Source organism: Anneissia japonica, unplaced genomic scaffold (genome assembly GCF_011630105.1).
Source record: "Anneissia japonica isolate Jap-2015-1 unplaced genomic scaffold, ASM1163010v1 scaffold288036_len564833_cov171, whole genome shotgun sequence".
Classification (NCBI taxonomy): domain Eukaryota; kingdom Metazoa; phylum Echinodermata; class Crinoidea; order Comatulida; family Comatulidae; genus Anneissia; species Anneissia japonica.
The window spans coordinates 167,519-187,905 of NW_022706414.1; the positions used below are offsets into that span (position 1 = coordinate 167,519).

General features: G+C 32.7%; 1 protein-coding gene across 1 annotated transcript; it reads left to right on the top strand.

The window, feature by feature from the left end:
• Positions 1-6,323: 6,323 nt before the first annotated feature.
• Positions 6,324-20,321, top strand: LOC117106122 (phthiocerol synthesis polyketide synthase type I PpsC-like). Its single transcript, XM_033247470.1, has 4 exons — positions 6,324-6,494; positions 12,049-12,124; positions 12,371-19,203; positions 19,583-20,321. Exons 1-4 carry the CDS (start codon positions 6,339-6,341, stop codon positions 19,934-19,936), a joined length of 7,419 nt encoding a protein of 2,472 aa, XP_033103361.1. The 5' UTR covers positions 6,324-6,338; the 3' UTR covers positions 19,937-20,321.
• Positions 20,322-20,387: the final 66 nt, after the last annotated feature.

Here is a 20,387-nt window from a genome sequence, read left to right on the forward strand (position 1 = left end):
AGCAAACGGCCACATAATGCAAAACAATATAAAATTAAAATGGAGATGTAGAGAAAATCCGATCAGAATGACAAAATAATCTAAGTATCCACTGGCAGAAATCCCAATATCTGCAGACGGATCCGTCGGTGCAGCTATCGTACCAGACCCAAACGAAACGTTCGACCAGATTAGGCAGAGCCCAGACTAGTCAAACGACACTAATGATGACACAGCCAAACCAAGGCAATATATATGCACAGCCCAGCTGTGAATGCAAATAGTTGAACACAAGTTATGCGGCTCGGTTCCAGTAGAAACAGAGAATATTTTGTTATTCTTAACGCGTCCTACGAAATTCTTACAGGCAGCACTAGTCCGTGAATTTATGGACAAGATCGGAGATCTGAAGATGCAATCTCTACCGTGCATCAATGGCGGCCCGCTAGATCTCAATAGAGATTCTTTAATAATAATAATAATAATAATATAAATTTAAATAGGCAAATGGGAAAAACCCATAAAAGCAACAAACGGCCACATAATGCAAAAGAATATATAATTAAAACGGAACAGTAGGGAAAATAGTTCCAATTTACTGTATATTTGTTTCATATGGGCATAAAAACTATAAAATAAGGAACTTTTTGTTGAAGGGCCATGCTTGATACGAGTATGACATAACACGTTCCTAGTTGAGCATTGTTATCATTATTATTTATCCATTTGTTTATAAATATTTATTTGCATTCGTATGTATGTCCGATGGACAATCGATAGAAGTTAAAGTAGATCACACTACAATAAAAATTAACTTATTGCACTGGAAAACTATATAAAATTTGTATCGTAATTAATACGGTATTTAAAAAGACTATAGAGGCAAACAAAATACCACGGAACCAATATCATAGCCAGATATATAGTAATATTAACGCTATTCTAGATTGTAGCACCATGATATCATATCTTAAACTCGTCCATATATTGAAACAATGTTTATGACCAAAATTTGGCCAGGTTTATAGTAATACTGTCGCTATTATTATTGCAGTACGAATACTGATACCAGCGTCAACTTAACTACATTTTAAAGCAACTTTTCAATTATTAAAATAATTTTTATGATCAAAATAACCGTTTTATATATAGGTTTGTGATTAAAATTTTGATGACAAGTCTTATGTTTTATATAATATAAGCCTTATATGACGAACATAATTTTATAATTATTATATTAACAAAGTATGAACACTTTATGAAAAGATTACAGCAATAATTTTTCTAGAGGAATTAATGAGGAAACGCCTCAAAATATTTTAATATGGATAGTAAAAAGAGTCAGAAGATTTATACCTATTGTGGTCCTTATTAAAAATAAAAAATATTCATAATTTAATATACGTTGAAGGTTTCGCTTCATCAGTCACTATTGTTTTATGCCAATTTTTCATACACGGATGTTCTAATGCATATAAAGCTTGGCAAAATGTGGTATGTTCGCACTGACGATGGGAATAGTATCCGCGAAACATGTTTGCTACACGATCAGACGGATTATTATGCCCGCGATCAATAAACGATTAAAGAGGGTTGTTTGTTTTATTAATGCCTCGTAGTGTTTTTGCTTATTCGAAATTTAATATACTTATTCAACAAACTATTCTTCACTATTTTCCTAAAAATAGTAATTATTAGTTAAACAAATTATCATTATTATTATTATTATTATTATTATTATTATTATTATTATACTATTATTACCACTGTTCATGAATGTTAATATTATTACTGTTGTTATTATTATTATTATTATTATTATTATGATAATATTATTATTATATTATTATTACTACTGTTCATGAATGTTAATATTATTACTGTTGTTATTATTATTATTAATGTTATTATTATTATTATTATTATTATTATTATTATTATTATAAGTATTATTATTATCACTATAACTGCATGAATGTATGAGAACATTCCATATAAGTACCTAGACACAATTCTATACTTTAATCGGGGTTAAATAAATAGAATAGGTAATTAATGCTAGTAAGACTAAAGAAGTGGTAGTTTATTTCCGTTTGAAAACTGTGATATGCATCCACTTAGAATAAATCATGAGGGCTCGTGGCTGTTAGTTAATCTCTGGGAATAAATAATATTGATAAAGATTCAGACTATGGAGTCTCCGATAGGAGGAAGTAATTAAAAAAAACCAACTTGCGTGTACCGGTATAACTTAATTTATTCTATTCGATTGTTCTTTCTTACGATTAACTTATACAGCAGTTGTTTTGCTGTCTTAAGTTTATTAATCCTGTATGAAATTGCTAAAAATATAGATAAAGATAGGCTAAAAAAGTTACTTTTAAGACATGCCGGTAAAATACTGCAAGCTGATAAATGTTGATGGGATTTTTTTTTAAAGCGAGGCTTAGGGAAAGTTAAATTATTAATAAGGACAATAAATATAATAATTTAATGTTATTTTGATTGTGGCTACTTTTTTTTCAGTTGTAGAATATTTAAATTATATTCCTACTGAATATTTGAACACCGTTACAAATATGTATCTACTTGTTACGGCCTATCTATAGTACATATTGCGTGAATATTCTACAATGACTTGTAGAATATTGACTACAATGTTTTTTTTAATCTATACCATGGTATAAAAATACAAAAGTGACTGAAAGTGAAATAGAGATACAAGAAAACGGCTATTAAAATGATGAAGTGAATAAACGGATTAGGGACGACTCAATTAATCCTTATGTAAGAATTAGTTTCTATTGGGGTTCCCTTAAAATGTTTTCAAGATATTTAATATTGATTGACATAGAATCTATAAATAATAATAATAATAATATTATTATTATTATTATTATTATTATTATTATTATTATTAAAACCTTATTCCTACATGTTTATATATGTATATATATATATATATATTACATAATATTTTATATAATATAATATATAAAATAATTCTATTAAAATCATGTTAATATTTCTAAAAAATCAATAAACCTTTTCATATATTGTCAGTCAACCATTTTTAGTAGTTAATTGATAATGTTGTTTATATTTTAATATATTTTTAATAATGATTCTTTTTTATTTCTCTATATTATCGCGTAATAACGTTCCGCTATATTACATTAAAAAAAATCATAATATCATAGAAAATATTATTCATAAATACAGCATTTTTTATATTTTATTTAAGTTTGTTGGATACTTTTAACAGTTTTCTGAATAAGAGAGTTCTAACATAAATTTCAAAAAAGAAAAGAATTTTTTTGTTATTTCATTAAAATTTAACAACAGTAGCCTTTTATAAAGAACACATGAAAGAAGCGGTTAATATACACAAGTTCAGTTTGTTTAGTCTGCAACATAGCTAAATATTCATCTTTATTATTAAAGAATAAACCGGTATAATTTAAATAAATATTGTAATTATTGTTATTATTATTATTATCATCATCACCACCATCATCATCATCATCATCATCAACATCATCACTATTATCATTATTAATATTATTATTATTATTATTATTATTATTACTATTATTATTATTATTATTATTATTATCATCATCATCATCATCATCATCATCATCATCTGATAGTTTCCATCTAAATAAACATGATCGTATGGTAACTATGTTGTGTATTGTTACCGATAGATTGTTCATTAGTACGGTATGGTAATTTTTACAGGCAGTTAATCACCACCAAATTATTTGTATTGATAAAGTTGCGTACTTCTTTTTTTTAATTTATTTATAGTATAGACTAAGTTTGTAAATATCACTCGTGATTTGTTTATTAATTACAGTAACGTATCATGATTTTGTTTTTAACTTGGTCATACTCTGTAAGTCACATGTCTTCCTGAATTTGCTGTAGCATAGTTGTTGATTTTACTGTATTTTGGATGCACCACTCACGAACGAGAGTGTGTCACTCATTACCATCAATCAATCAATCAATCCGAATCAACAAGGGTCCATACCCACGGCAGAATGAAATGTTGGTGGCGCTATGGCGTGGCATTAATAAAAAGGTACGTAATGATATTACTGTACTTTAAAATGTTAATATATAATATATAGGTCTATATACACATCATGTTTCTAATATTAAGCACTGTATTGTTAATTATATGACATTGGCACAGTAATATAAGGCCTAGTGCATCTATGAATAATGCTTAAAATCAATACTCCAGACGTAGTTGTGTTGTTGGTGATACCAATTTGTGAATGCATTTCGGAAAGCACTAAATAATGATAAATAATGAATGTATATTACCAACAGCAGCCATGATAATATTGTTCAATATAATAACCAAGCATTTATAGTGTGTGTATATATATATATATATATATATATATATATATATATATATATATACACTATAAATATATATTTATAAATTATTTTCACTTACATCAATTATATATTATATTAATTGGCAACATAAATTTCATTGTTATTGTTATTATTATTATCATTATTATTATTATAACAAAGAAACTTTATTCATCATATCATATCATCATACCATTTATTTTGCTTTTACATATAAAATACCAATTGAAATTTAAACTATTTTTATTTATATATTGTATCAAAATTCGGCCTCTATTGCTTAATTATTTTTTTTTATTCATTCCACAATAATCCAACGGCGACATAATATGTTACCCATAACAGGTTATGGCATAAAGTTTTACATAATATAATAACTTCTTAATCTAAAAAATAGGGTTATTATTAATAAAGGAATAACAATAAACTCCAAAGAACAACAAATAACAGTTACCCCCCCCCCCCAAAAATAATAAAATAAATATAATAATAATAATAAATAAATAAAAAATAAAACAATAAACTAAGTGCATGGATTTGAACTGGAAATGGCATTGTACAACTTAGAAAGACGACAAATAAACCAATTTTGTTATATTATGAACTCTTAATTAGTATTTATATGCCTATTTATAGCAACGTACACATTTTTTTATTCACTTCACCAAAATCCAACGGCGACATAATATGTCTCCCATAACAGGTTATGACATAAAGTTTTACATAATATAATAACTTCTTAATCTAAAAAATAAGAAGAAAAACAATACAACTCCGAAGAACAACAGATAACAGTTATTCACTCTCCCCAAACCCCCCACCCTCACCTAAAAAATAATAAAAATTTTAATAATATAATAATAATAATAATAAATAAATAAATAAATAATACAACAATAAACTAAGTGCATGGATTTTAACTGGTAATGACATTGTACAACATAGAAAGACGACAAATAAACCCATTTTTTTATATTAACTCTTAATTAATATCTATAGCCCTATTTATAGTAACGTGTTAAAAGTATAACACCAGGAGTTAAAATAAATAATAATATTTGTATTATTGTTGAAAATTATTATAATTAGTAGTAGTAGAGTAACATTCCTTGAAGGCCTGCATGGCGAGTGTCAATAATAATCATAGTTTACCTAAACACATTATCATTATTTTATTATTTTATTTTATTGTTTTCTTTTATATTTTTCATTATTATTGTTATTATTATTATTATTATTATTATTATTATTATTATTATTATTATTATTATTATTGTTACTGTATTGTTCTTATTATTACTATTTGTATTATTACTATTATTATCATTATTATATTATTCGATACTATTTATATTTGTTATTAGCATTATTATGATCATTTTATTATGAAGAGGTGATGGTGTTTAATTTCTTAGATATAAAAATGCTACATATTTCCTCCTTTTTAATAATTATTTCTCTGGTACCTGCATTTCACAAATCTACCTGTGTACGCATTACTTTTAAAATTCTTACGAATCTGTTATGAAAGTTTACTAGCGTCCAAGCATAATAGCAGGTATTAGTCCATAAATACCGAAGAATTAAAACCAGGAATAAAAATACAACAGACTTCTGAAAATTATTAGTTGATTAAGCTTACGCTATTGAAATATAAATATCATGGTAATAATAATACATATATTGGAATTAAAGGATTAAAATCTCAGCGATTAAAAGGATTTCGGTAGGAATGCATTATTTAAATTATACCCTGCACATGGATTAACTTTTAGTATACATTACTGGTACAGTGACTTCAAAAGTGTAATATCTGTCATGAACTATTATGAAGGTATTTATCTTCATGCATATACTTAAAATTCTTGCGTGGAAGTACCTCGTTTATTGCTCTACATTTAATCCCAACGACCGGGTACTATTTGATGTGTGCGCATTGATATCATTCAACCTCGCACTTAATGATAGGCGATAACAATCGAAAAGCACACACGCAAAGTATAAAAGATTTAAGAAAGAAGTTTTGGTGTGCATTACGTTACGAAGGTTTGTTAAGGAAACCAGTAGCTCCGTCTGAACCAATTCGCCTAATAACATTTCGACATCAGCTTATACATGTAAGTAAATTTTGTATACTTGGAATATAATTTTACTAAATAGCAAATAAAAAATAATATTGAAGAGTGGGATTTATATAGTTACTAAAGTCCATAGTTACCAAAGCACTTTTCAATTCTTAGATAGTATTTCGTTTTTCGGAAAAATATATTGCCCATGTTATTACTAATTTACATGTATATACTTGGTTGTTTTTTTTTAATTATTATTATTTAGTCCTATTATTTATTTATTTGTTTATTGCAAATTTATATAGATGTGTAATTAGTTGTCTATTATGATTAGCCTATATACAGCGAGTACGGTACTATCATTTTTAACTTTGTAAAGCGCATTTTCCATACGAGACAAAATACAATTCCTCTCCCAAAGCCTCGTAATGACATTGAAGTAGAACAGGACTATCTTGTGTGTTGCTTTAACTTGCATATTTTTATAAAGGATTGCCATATATGTCAGTAATTATTATTTATTTATTTATTTTTTATTCATTTATTTGTTTATTGCAAATATAGATGTATAATTAGTTGTCTATTATGATTAGCCTATATACAGCGAGTACGGTACTATCATTTTTAACTTTGTAAAGCGCATTTTCCATACGAGTCAAAATACAATTCCTCTTCCAAACTTAAGTAGACTAGGACTCTCTTGTGTGTTGCTTTAACTTGCACATTTTATAAGGGATTCCCATATATGTCAGTAATTTAATATTGCTATTACTAATCTTCTGCCCATTTGCTAGAATTTGTGGGAAAACGATAGCCATCATTATAGCATTGGTTGAAAATTTTATCGAATTTGGTCTGAATATAAATTTAGGCACCTACTTTCTAAGATTCAGCTATTATATTTTTGAAGGATTGTATCAACTATGAAGTCCAGACGTTCCGTATATTATTTTACTGGTATTTATATCTATTCATTATTTTGTGTTACCAATTTACTACCAGCAGAAGACATGTTCTCGGTGCATTAATTGACAATAATATATTTTTACAATACCCATACGTTTATATCAATTTAACATGATGAGCAAAACCGTTAAAATTATTATTTTTTAAATATATAAGTACATGCCGAAATGTCATTAGATTGTTTTTTCGAAAAGGACTGTCATCTAGATAAGTTCGATGTAAAAATATTAGTTGTCTACCCTCATTGATAACGGTATGTGTCATTGTACTATAGGCCTAAAACTGTCTCCTTCATTACTTCCGTCATTGATAGTAAACATATAGATAAACTATCTACGGATAAAGCAGGTTCAAGGGCTTCCCGGGGTTTCCCCAAAACATTTCAAGAATAAAGTTCAAAATTCTGAGAGATAACAAACTGTTAATCTATCGATCGATTTCTCGTATAATATCGGAATATTTTTTTTTTGCATTGAACAATAGGAATTAACTATATCTTAAATGATATACCAAAAGAAGGCAAATATTATAAGCACAGTAGGTCTACTACACTCATTTTATTACTAGAAAATGTAATATATTGTGCAGATATTCCAGGCCTCTCCTAGCTTGCTGCAAATGATAACTGCACATTTGATTGTAGATTACTGTCCCTTTTTATTTTATTTTAATTACTTATTATTATCATTTTTAAAGAGGATGACCTATTCAGTTAATGCAGGAACTGATTATTAAGGCCCTCTATAAAACATACAATAAAACATGTAAAATATTCAAAAGACAAATAAAAGTTAAAAGGCCTTTAGTTACTCTTTTTAGGTTTAATTACAAATAACTGTCAAGGGTAAATGAGATGGCGCTTTTAGAACATTTGTGTGAGAGCGTTATATAAATGTTCTAAATATTATTAATAATTTCTGTCTAACATTTAAAATTTAAAAATAAACTGTTCAGAGAGCATACTGCATGTCATATGAGTGCACCCTGGGCTAATAATTTCTCAACTCTTATTGTAAAACAAAATAGGCGATTACACACTAGTAATGCCTATCGACCGATAGATTTAGATTTGTATTATCTCTAAAATTGTTGGACTTTATCTTCCCGAATGGTGTGGGGAAACACCAGGGAAACGCTTCTCTAACGATAAACAGTTATTAACAGAATTTAAATTCTTTTTAAGAAGTAGGGGAATTTTACAATGGGCATGACAATCCATTATCTATGTTCCTATGTCCGTTTTCAGAATTATTGCCCCTTGGTATTTATACCCTGTTTATTTGTAGTTAGACGGGGTAATTATTTGTCTTATCAGTTTACCGTTGCAAATGGTATACGTCAAGGTGGGCTGACGTCATCGTTATTGTATGATTTATACATTGATAATTTATGCTGTTATATACATAAATACATGAAATTTTGATTGATAATACTGAAGGGGCTAAAGCTTTTTATGAATGTGTATATAATTGTCTCACATGACAAAATAATTAATTTCATTAGTGTATCATTATATATTCATATATTTATAATATGTATATGTAATGATTTGAAAAATATAATTTAATAATATCTTCATTTTTATAATAAATTATAAGATTATATTGTAATATAGTTTTATTTTATAAGGACATTTATTATTACTATTATTATTATTATTATTATTATATTATATTATTATTATTATTATTATTTAATCATTGCATCTTATATTGTTATTGTTTGTTTTTGTATTGTTAAACAAAATAGGCGATATCACACTAGTAATGCCTATCGACCGATACATTTTGATTTTTATTATCTCTAAATTTTTTAAGCTTTATCCTCTGGCATGGTGTGGGCAAACCCCAGTGGAAGCTCTTCTCTAATGATAAACAATTAGCAGAGTTTCTGACAAATGTATATATTTGTTTTTAAGCAAGTAGGGGAATTTTACAATGTGCATGACAATCCATTATCTATGTTCCTATGTCCGTTTTCAGATTTATTTCCCCTTGGTATTTATACCCTGTTTATTTGTAGTTAGACGGGGTAATTATTTGTCTTATCAGTTTACCGTTGCAAATGGTATACGTCAAGGTGGGGTGACGTCATCGTTATTGTATGATTTATACATTGATAATTTATGCTGTTATATACATAAATACATGAAATTTTGATTGATAATACTGAAGGAACTTAAGCTTTTTATGCATGTGCATATAATTGTCTCACATGACAAAATAATTAATTTCATTAGTGTATCATTATATATTCATATATTTCTAATATGTACCGTATATGTAATGATTTAAAAATATAATTTTATAATATCTTCATTTTCAGAATAAATTATATGATTATATTATAATGTATCTTTATTTTATAAGGCCATATTATTATTATTATTGTTATTATCATTATTATTATTATTATTACTATTATTATTATTATTATTATTATTATTATTATTATTATTATTTAATCATTGCATCTTTTATTGCTATTGTTTGTTCTATATTGATAAAGAATGAATATAGAAAGAATTGAATATTGATTGATATGTTAATTGATTGAAAGTTTGTATTCATTGCCTGACCTCAGACCCAAGCATAATGTTTGTGTCTTCAATTTTACATTTTTACAGGTACCATAACTCCAATGTATACAGACCATATCTTTATATTACTTTTCTTTTTATTTATTTTCTTTAATTCAAAGATGGTAGTCATTAATATCAAGAGCTAGCAGAAACATGCGCGATTAGACCGAATAGGAGATAGTCAAACTAACCCTCCCCATCTGCAACTGACAAAATGAATCTAGGCTCTTGGGGTCATGTGAACCTACCAATTCAATGCCCTCGAATTTGATAAAATTTATACTGTGCAATAATAACATTAACCCCTTCACGGTTTTATTCACTGTATGCTAATGGAGGTTAAAATTCGAAATTTAAAATGATATTTAATTAACAGTTTATTATTTTTTTTTTTTAAATATGAAGACTACATTAAATTCAATTGCGAATTGAATAACTGATGTTGCATATTTAAGCACATTATTATCATCATCATCATCATCATCATCATCATCATCATCATTATTGCTACTACTATTATGATTATTATTATTATAACTAATATAATAGTTATTATTATTAAGTTATTAATATTATTATTATTAAGTTATTATTATTATTATTATTATTATCATGATTATCATTATTAATACTATAATTAATAATAATGTCATTATTATTCCTATTATAGTAATAATTATTTTTATTATTTTATCATTATTATTATTACTCTCTTGGCCTATGAAGTTTTTAAGAATATACTTAATAATTTACACCAACCAATAATTAATACACCAGCGTAAACATAATCAGTAAATTATTGCGCAAACATTAAGATAGAAAAAAATAGGCCTAATGAAATTGAATTGAATTGAAAAAAATATATATCGTTCAATGATTTCGTCAACTCCACTCGTCCCTAAGCCTTATTCTGTGACTTCAGTTTAATTTTCAGTATATAAACCATAGCTCGACCCTGTGTGGGAAGTAAATATCTACTGAACAAAAAGCATAATTTTATACGCATTAATGTTATTAATTTATTTTTCGCAGGTACCGTTAATATATACAATCCTCATTATGTTATATTATTTTCCAACATTTTTTTCCTCATTTAAAGAGGGTAGTCATTAATTTCACGAGAATGTCGCCCCATATAAGCCTAGATTCATTTTTTTTTCTACTGTATTGATAAATCCTAACGTTTACCTAGTTTTCCGCGTTAATATCAACTTTTTTTTGAAGATTAAATTAACTAATATTTGCTGTAATTGTATTATGTTTACAATGTAGGTATAATGAACGTTTACTGTCCAGACCGTAGCAATATACCAAATTTCTTTGCTAGAATAGTGCCGACTAACCCTCCTCCCCCTCCAATTGTCAAAATGAATCTACGTTATATGTAGACCTACCAATTTTATTCCTTCGATTTTGTAAATTTTAACCAAATAATGATACTTGTATGGGAGTGCCAATCTAATGTGCTTACTCTAGGTAGAGGTCTGGGATTGCGCCAGAGCATAGGCGGGCGAACGAGTTGACCCTCGAACCGTGCAAAGCTCGTCACTGCACCTTTTTCTCTTTCCTTTTTATACTTTTTTAATATTCTTTAATTGACGTTAAGCGCATAGAGGTAGTCCATGCAATACGCGCTTATAAGCCTACGTGGAAATTTATATATTATTGTTATTAAAATTGTTATTTATATTTTACCATTCTAACAATCCTGCCTCATAGACGTACTATTGTGTTTATGCTGCTTTGCATTGTATTGCATATGCTGAAATGCACAATCATTGATATTTTACTATATGATAACCAGGGGGACTTGAGGTAGGCCAATGTGTTTCCGGTTAAATTGAACTTGTATCAAATTAAGAAACGTGGATAAGCATTATGAGAGTGCATTTTCCGGGTATCTAACGTGATATATTATAAGATGCTCGTAAATCAGCCTCAGCCATGATAAGGGTAAGGTAGGTGTTTGATCTAATGACTAGGCAAATTTATTTAATGAAACCTATCTGATACACCAATGTCAAAATGATTTATTGATCATTATTTTTTTTTCAGATTCAACATATTCACGAACCTACAAACCCAGTGATGGCCGGGCGCGAATATCCCCCAATCGCTATTATTGGCATAGGTAGGCCTTAATAACGTTTTTTTTTAACAAAGTGAAATATCTGCACTATTCTCACTCTTACCAGTACTAATGTAGAAATTCATTCAACAGTATTATACATACTTCGAATGTGCACAAAGTATTTATGGTTAATAACATGATATTTCCCATTCAACACAACCTCAACCTCACTGTATTCTCCATTTCAACGTAAGTGTTCTTGTAACTTATATATATATTCACATTTTCTTGCATAATGTATTCTAGGTTGCAGACTGCCAGGTGGTGTGACGTCGACTGATGATTTTTGGACGGTTCTCCGGGACGGTAAAGACTGCATCGGTGAGGTACCAGCTGAGCGTTGGTCCCTGGACTCATTTCATGATTATGATCAAACCAAACAAGGCAAGATGGTATCTAGAAGAAGCGGTTTCATAGATGGTATTGACCAGTTCGACAATACATTTTTCAAGATCTCACCGAAGGAGGCTTCATCGATGGACCCTCAACAGAGAATGTTACTAGAGGTTACACATGAAGCTTTTGAAGATGCTGGGATTGTACCACAGGAGTTAGAGTCATCTTGCGGAGTTTTTGTTGGTATTGGTTTAATGGATTATGGTATAATGGGATCAAGTATATCTACTATTAACGCATATACCCTCACTGGCTCAGCACATAGTGTCGCAGCTAACAGGCTTTCTTATGCATTTAATCTTAAGGGTCCTAGCTACGCAGTAGACACAGCATGCGCTTCATCAATGACAGCTATGCATTTAGCATGTTCTGCAATGTGGAACCAAGAATGTGACATGGCAGTACTTGCTGGAGCCAATGCTTTGATTATCCCAGAAACAACAATAGGATTTAGCTCACTTGGCGTTCTGTCACCAGATGGTAAATGCTGTCCATTCTCTGATTCGGCAAAGGGTTACGTCAGAGGTGAAGGTTGGGGAACGATGATTCTGAAACCCCTTGATCAAGCAATAAAAGACAACGATCATATTTATGCTCAAATCGTCGGTACATACATAGCAGCCAATGGTCACAGTAACAGCCTTACAATGCCATCTAAGCCCGCACAACAACATACAATGGAAGAAACCTACAGACGATTTGGGGTCAACATGGCTGATGTCGATTACCTCGAAGCCCATGGAACCGGTACACCAGTAGGAGATCCAATCGAGGCAGAAGCTATAGGAAATGCGTTTGGGCCTCATAGAAATAAGCCTCTTAAAATCGGATCTGTTAAGAGCAACTTTGGTCATAGTGAATGCGCAGCTGGTGCAGTATCCTCCATCAAAGCGGCACTTATGCTTCACAAAGGCTATTTAGTTCCAACCATTAACTACACAGCACCAAATGTTAATATACATCTTGATGAATGGAAACTTCACGTCCAAACCTCTCTCCAACCATTTCCTAAAGATAAAGATATCATTGTTGGTATAAACAGCTTCGGTTTTGCAGGAGCTTTAGCCCATGCCATCATGCAGTCACCACCACCACAAAAGCAGAAGGCAATACAGCAACCGGCAGGTTGGGGCTTCAACAGCAATTTAGGTGAAGGTGAATCCATCATCATACCCTTATCTGCCAAGTCTTCAGCTGCGTTGACAGATACAGCATTACTTTGGAAGAGTTTTGAGAGTAACGAAGATGCACTAAGGGTTGTCGGCTGGCAGGCTACCAAACGAGCGCATCACGAATGTCGTCTTGCAATAACAGCAAATTCTCATACCGAGTTTCGAAATAGATTAGAACGTTTTATTCAAGATGGCAGTGGAGAAGGATTATCAACCGGAACCACCTACAGATCATCGAGCAAAATTTGTTTTGTATTCCCGGGACAAGGGCAGCAATGGGCAAACATGGGAAAGAAGCTGTACGCTACGGAGCCTGTGTTCCGAGACACTGTTGAGAAATGCGATGAGGTATTCCGCCAAGTGAGTGGGAGTTCACTTGTACATAAATGTAACCTGTTCAATGGAAATTCTAACTCGGAGTTCATCCTCGACGATGAGAGTATCAATGATATGGAAATCAGTCAGCCAGCAATTTTATTCCTACAAATCGCCCTCTACGAACTGTGGCGACACTGGGGTGTGTCACCAGATGTAGTAGTAGGACACAGTCTTGGGGAAGTAGCAGCATCGTATGCTTGTGGTGGATTAACACTTGCAGAAGCGGTTAAGGTTATATATCACCGAAGCAAGAACCAATCACTTCTGAAAGGTGCCGGTAGCATGGTTGCTGTCCGATTATCATTGGAAGAAGCCGAAGATATTTGCAGAAATAATGACAACTTGTATGTTGCAGCGGAGAACGCACCCGGATCATTGACCCTTGCCGGGTCTGAAGACAGTATTATGAGGATTGTAAATAATAGTGAAATAAAAGCAAAACAACTCCGTGTTCAGTGTGCGTTCCATACACCTCTTATGGACCCGATGGAAAAACGATTCCGAAAGTCGATGGAAGGTGCTGTAATGACTCCTGCTGGTTCACGATCAATTCCATTCTATTCGACATTGACTGGAACACAGTACGATGGTGACTTTAAGACAGAGTACTGGTGGAAGAACATTAGGAACCAAGTCAAATTTCAACCTTCTATTGAAAATATATTAAAAGAAATTGAAGCCGATGTATTTATAGAATGTGGTGCCTCTGCAACTCTTTTGTCCTCCGTTAAGCAAATAGCAAAGGCGGAAAAACAAAATGACATCATCACTGTTTCCTCTGGCCAAAGGCAACAGGACGACAGAAACTCTATTTTACATTCTCTGGGGCAGCTGTATACAAATGGAGTAGATATCAACTGGCAGAATGTCACCAGAGATGCTGGACAATGGGTAGATATCCCCAAATATCCTTGGCAACATTCTAGTCTTTGGGTGGAAGATCCGGATCATCGAAAAAACAGACTTGGCCAGGACGACCGTACATTCAAAGGTCAGAACGGTATCTTGAACTTTAGAGTATTTCCTTTCCTTGCTGACCACGTTGTTCAAGACCGAGTTGTTTTTCCAGCTGCTGGCTACGTAGAGTACGCACTACAGTCATTTTTCCGTGATGATGAATCACCTGTCGCTGCTAATTTCAGCTTTAAACGTGTGTGCACATGGCCTGACGATAGTGACAGTATGGAACAAGCAAATCTGAATCTCACGTGTACCAGGGACGGAAATAACGTTACTGTTATGTCTGCTGAGCAGCTTTACAGCACATGCACATTATTATCGGCAAACAGTAATAATTCTAATCATTTAGATATTGAAGAGATTCTAAAAAGATGTACAGATCAAGAAGACAAGCAGACGTACTACGAAAAGTTTAGCTCACTTGGCCTTCAATACGGCCCATCGTTTCAAGTGGTAAATAAAGTGATGAATGGTGATGGAGAATCTCTTGGATATCTATGCCCAGCTGACGATAACAAACAGCGCATACAGGCGACACACTTGGATGGATCATTCCAACTACTATTACACAGTGTCGGCCACACTACAACTCTTTATATCCCAGTTGCTATTAAACACCTCGAAATGTACACACCAAAGATTCCACCATTCGAGGAAATTCTGGTCCATGCGAAAGTAACTGAATGCGACAGTTATACATTGCTTGGTGACTTAACTATGGCAACAAAAGATGGCAAGATATTGGCAGTTATGTCTGGTGTCAAATGTCAAAACCTTAGTGGAATCAAATCGAATGTAGATATAGATAAGTGTTTGTATCAGACACATTGGCAACCATCTACATCATGTTTGGGTAGCACCTCAGTCTTACAAGAGGTTTTTCGGAGCATGAAGAACAGTGACCGCTACTCAGATGATTTAGAGAGTATCAGAAAAGCTGAAGAGCGAGTTCCTATCATAAAGGGTATATGTGCATCATATGTGCGTCATGGTCTTGATAATGGTAACAAAGACACTTTTAATTTAAATCCACGTTATCTCAAGTGCTTAGAAAGGATTGCAGCAGACAAATCAGTTTTGGATATAAAATATGAAGACATACACTCAAATCTAGACAAGCTCAAAGAATACGTACCGGAGCTTGAGCAGGAAATTGAAATGATAAGAAGTATTGGAGATAACTTTCCTAAGACTTTAGTGGACCCTGGAAGCGCAGTTAAGATGCTATTTCAACCTGAATTTCTCCCAAAGTATTTCATTGAATCACTTACCACGAGACTTTATTACAAGTCAGCTGCAGACATCATTTCAAAGATAATTAATGATGCTTGTGAACATAAACAGGTTGTCCGTGTGTTGGAATTGGGGGGTCGTATGGGAGGTCTCGCAAGACACATATTAGAGCCGTTAAAACAACTAGGCGAACAACATCGAGTTGAGTATATATTTACAGATCTTAGTGCCACATTTTTTATGCATGCCCAAGGTACACTCGAGGAGTATCCATTTGTGAAATACAAACAGTTAGACATAGAAGCTGAAGTATCCAGCCAAGGATTTACTCCTGGTTCGATAGATTTAGTCGTATGCTTAGATGGAATGCACCCAGTGGTAGATATCAATGCAACGCTTCAAAATGTCAAAGAACTGTTAGTTGACGATGGTCTATTTTTAATGTATGAGGGAACAAATGCTAATTACATTATTGAGTTAGTGTTCGGAGCCCTTGATCTTTGTTGGGTTTACGATGACTTTAGAAAAGATTGCTGCTGGCTGACAAGAGAAGGATATGCCCAGGCACTAAGAAACAGCGGTTTTACTGATGTAGTATCCGAGTCAACACCAGGAGAGTTCTTCCATAGTGTGTTTCTTGGCCGAAGTTCATTAACATCTAGCGAATCTAAAGAGAACACAAAGGACAGAAACTACATGCTTGTCGTAGAAAATGAACAGTGTCCATTGGTTAAAGACATCAAGAAGTGTCTCAATTGTGATGTAATAGTCAAAACATATGCTGATGTGAACTCAGGAAATTTTATTGAAGAATCTCAAGGTTTGCCATACGAACTAATTTACTTGTGGGGAGATAGTGATCATTTATGTCATGCACTGTTGAAAGTACTACAGAAGATTGACAGTGACCCTGACAAATTTACAAAACTATGGGTAGTGACATGTGGATCAAACATGACATATTCCAATATTGAATGCAGCCCAGCCATTGGTCTTGTAAGAGCAGTGACAAATCAATGCAGTACACCTGTATTTTCAGTAGATATTGACCCTAGTAGTCCAGTAGCAACACAAGCCAAACTACTTGTACCCTACATAACAGCACCATTTTCCTTTGAGAGGGAAGTTTCAATACGGGGTGGGTTGTATTTCTATCCTAGACTCGCTTCTTACAACCCATTAACTAAAATGGCAATTAGTGGCCAGTCTTATTGGCAATTAACCCAAACTTCAAACACAGGCCTCTCTTCAATCAGCGATCTCGGTATTTCGTACAGAAGTGAAATGGTTCCATCCCCTGGTAAAGTGCTTGTTAAAGTGAAGAGCGCAGCTTTGAATTTCAAAGATGTTATGATGGCACTTGGCATGCTTGATGATTTGTTAACATCAGATGAAAAACCGTTCGGTCTAGAGTTGAGTGGTGTAGTTGAGACCGTTGGGGAAGGTGTAACTACGGTCAGTGTTGGTGATGAAGTCATTGGAATTGGAGAACATTGTTTTGCCTCACATAGTATTTGCGATGCTCAGCTTATCGTTAAGAAACCATCAAATCTATCATGGGATGAAAGCGCAGGAGTTTCAATCGTTTTTGCTACATCATATCACAGTCTTGTTGAACGTGCCAATCTACAGAAGGGGGAAACAGTCTTGATACACTCTGCTTGTGGTGGTGTAGGATTGAGTGCCATTCAGGTTGCCAGAATGGTTGGTGCAAACATCATTTGCACTGCCGGAACAGAGAAAAAACGCAAATTCTTAAAAGAGACTCTTGGCATTACACAAGTAACTGATTCACGTTCAGATGCTTTCTACGCTGACGTCATGAGCTGGACAGACGGCAAAGGTGTAGACGTTGTGCTAAATTCGTTGTATGGTGAACTTCTTACCAAAGGAGTAAAAACTCTTGCTCCCGGTGGCAGGTTCTGCGAGATTGGTAAAAGAGATATTCTTCAGAGCTCAAATCTTAATATGCAATTATTCCTAGAAAATAAATCTTTTCTATCCTGTCAAATAGACTTTATGGTCGATCTGCAGAAAGACAAAGCACAGAAGCTACTACAGAAAGTATCATCTTTATTCGAAAAGAGAATACTTAAGCATGTTCCGTATGCTGTCCATCCAATCACTGAGTACAATGATGTGTTCCTAACAACTGCAAAGGGATCCCATATCGGAAAAGTAATATTCTCAATTCCAGATAACTTTCAGCCTCCGAAGATTAATCAGTCATCAATGCTTTTCAAACAAAATGCCACTTACGTGATTACGGGTGCTTTCGGTGGAATTGGTCTCGCAATGTCACGCTGGATTGCTACTAAAGGCGCGAAACATGTAGTAATGGTTTCCAGACGGGGATGTCGAAGCTCGGCTGGTCGACGAGCAATGGAGTTTATGAAACGCAAAGGTGTCACGATTTATGAATTTGCCACGGACCTTGGTGAGAAGAAAAATATTCAACATATGCTGGAACAATTAAAGACCAGGGGAGCACCACCACTCAAGGGATTGTTTCACTTGGCAGGGTACATTGCTGCAGAATCCCTTCAAACTCTCACTCCTGAAGAAACAGACAAGATCCTCTACTCAAAAGCAATAAGTGCTCAGTACTTCCACTCTCTTACTAAAGATCAAGATCTCGACGTGTTCTTCTTGTTATCGTCAGTGACATCTGTATGGGGACATTCCTCACAACCGATGTATGTCGCGGCGAATAACTATCTGGATTCACTTGCTGAGCAAAGGAAACGCAAGGGACTAGCATCTCTAAGTGTCCAGCTTGCACCCATCCGAGGAGCTGGATTCTTGGAAGACAAATCGGATATTACCAACACAATAGCTATTAAAGGAAACATCACACTTCACGTTGAAGAGTTCCTGACCTCGATGTCAACTTTACTACAATCATCAAATGTACCAGCCGTTGTATGCCTTGCAAATCAGGTATGAAGATCCTTATTATTAGTAACATTTTACATGAAATTAACATCCCGACCAACATCAATAAGTAAACAACATAAATAATAAAAACAAGAAATGATCTATACCCAAGTAACTAAAAACAATACATATCACATAGATTCAATAACTTGGAAAAACACGAGATCTTGATTTAAGATCAATTAGAAAATTATTAAAATCAAATCAAATATCCTTTATTTATCATGTAAAAAATATATAATAATTTATATAATTCCATATATATATTTCATCTTAAATTGTAAAGTAAATGTTTGCATATTACTAACTTTCTAATCCTAATTGCGAATAGCAATTACCAATAATTGTAAAATTTAAACAATAAATTATCTTTTCATTACAGAACTGGACTGATACTCAGAAGTTTACATATAACGACAGCTGCAAATACAGACACTTTGTGGAAGGTGAGAATGTAGGAAAGACAGATTGCTCCTTGAGCCTTGAAGATGTAGAGAAGACTGTAAAAGAAAAGCTAGGAAAATTGCTGTTCGTAGAACCTGAGAGTATTGACGTTAACCAACCAATGATCAACTATGGAGTCGACTCTATGATGGCAGTAGAAATGGTCACATGGGCCAGTAAAGAGCTGAATGTGGTTGTCTCTCAGCTTGATATTCTAGGAGGTATCACTACAAAGGTGTTGCTGCAGAAGGCGCTACAAAATGATGTTGTGTTACCTTTGAAAGAAGCTTAGATACTATTTCAGCTAAGTTGATATTATTGAGAACTGTTTAGAAGTGATGAACTCTGATGAAATTACATTTGCATTGTTAAATAGGCATATACATATTTATCTAAAATTATAATAATTATATACGTTATATATCAGTACGAAATATATATTCCTATAAATAAATATTATGTATGTACATAGGCCTATATATACACGATGGCTACATCTCGGTTGAAAAATTTTGAATGTAAACGTAAAGTTAAGCAGCCAGTCTTAGTCTTTTTTCATCATTATATATATACAGGGTCGGATTTAGGTGGGGCCGGCCCGGCCCCGGCCCCCCCTTTTGGGAGGTGAAAAAAAGAAAAAAAGAAGGAAAAAGAAAAAAATGATAGCCCACAACGCCTCAAATGTTATTTTCGGCGTCTAGAACACAAAAATTTCGCGGGGGCATGCCCCCGGACCCCCTAGG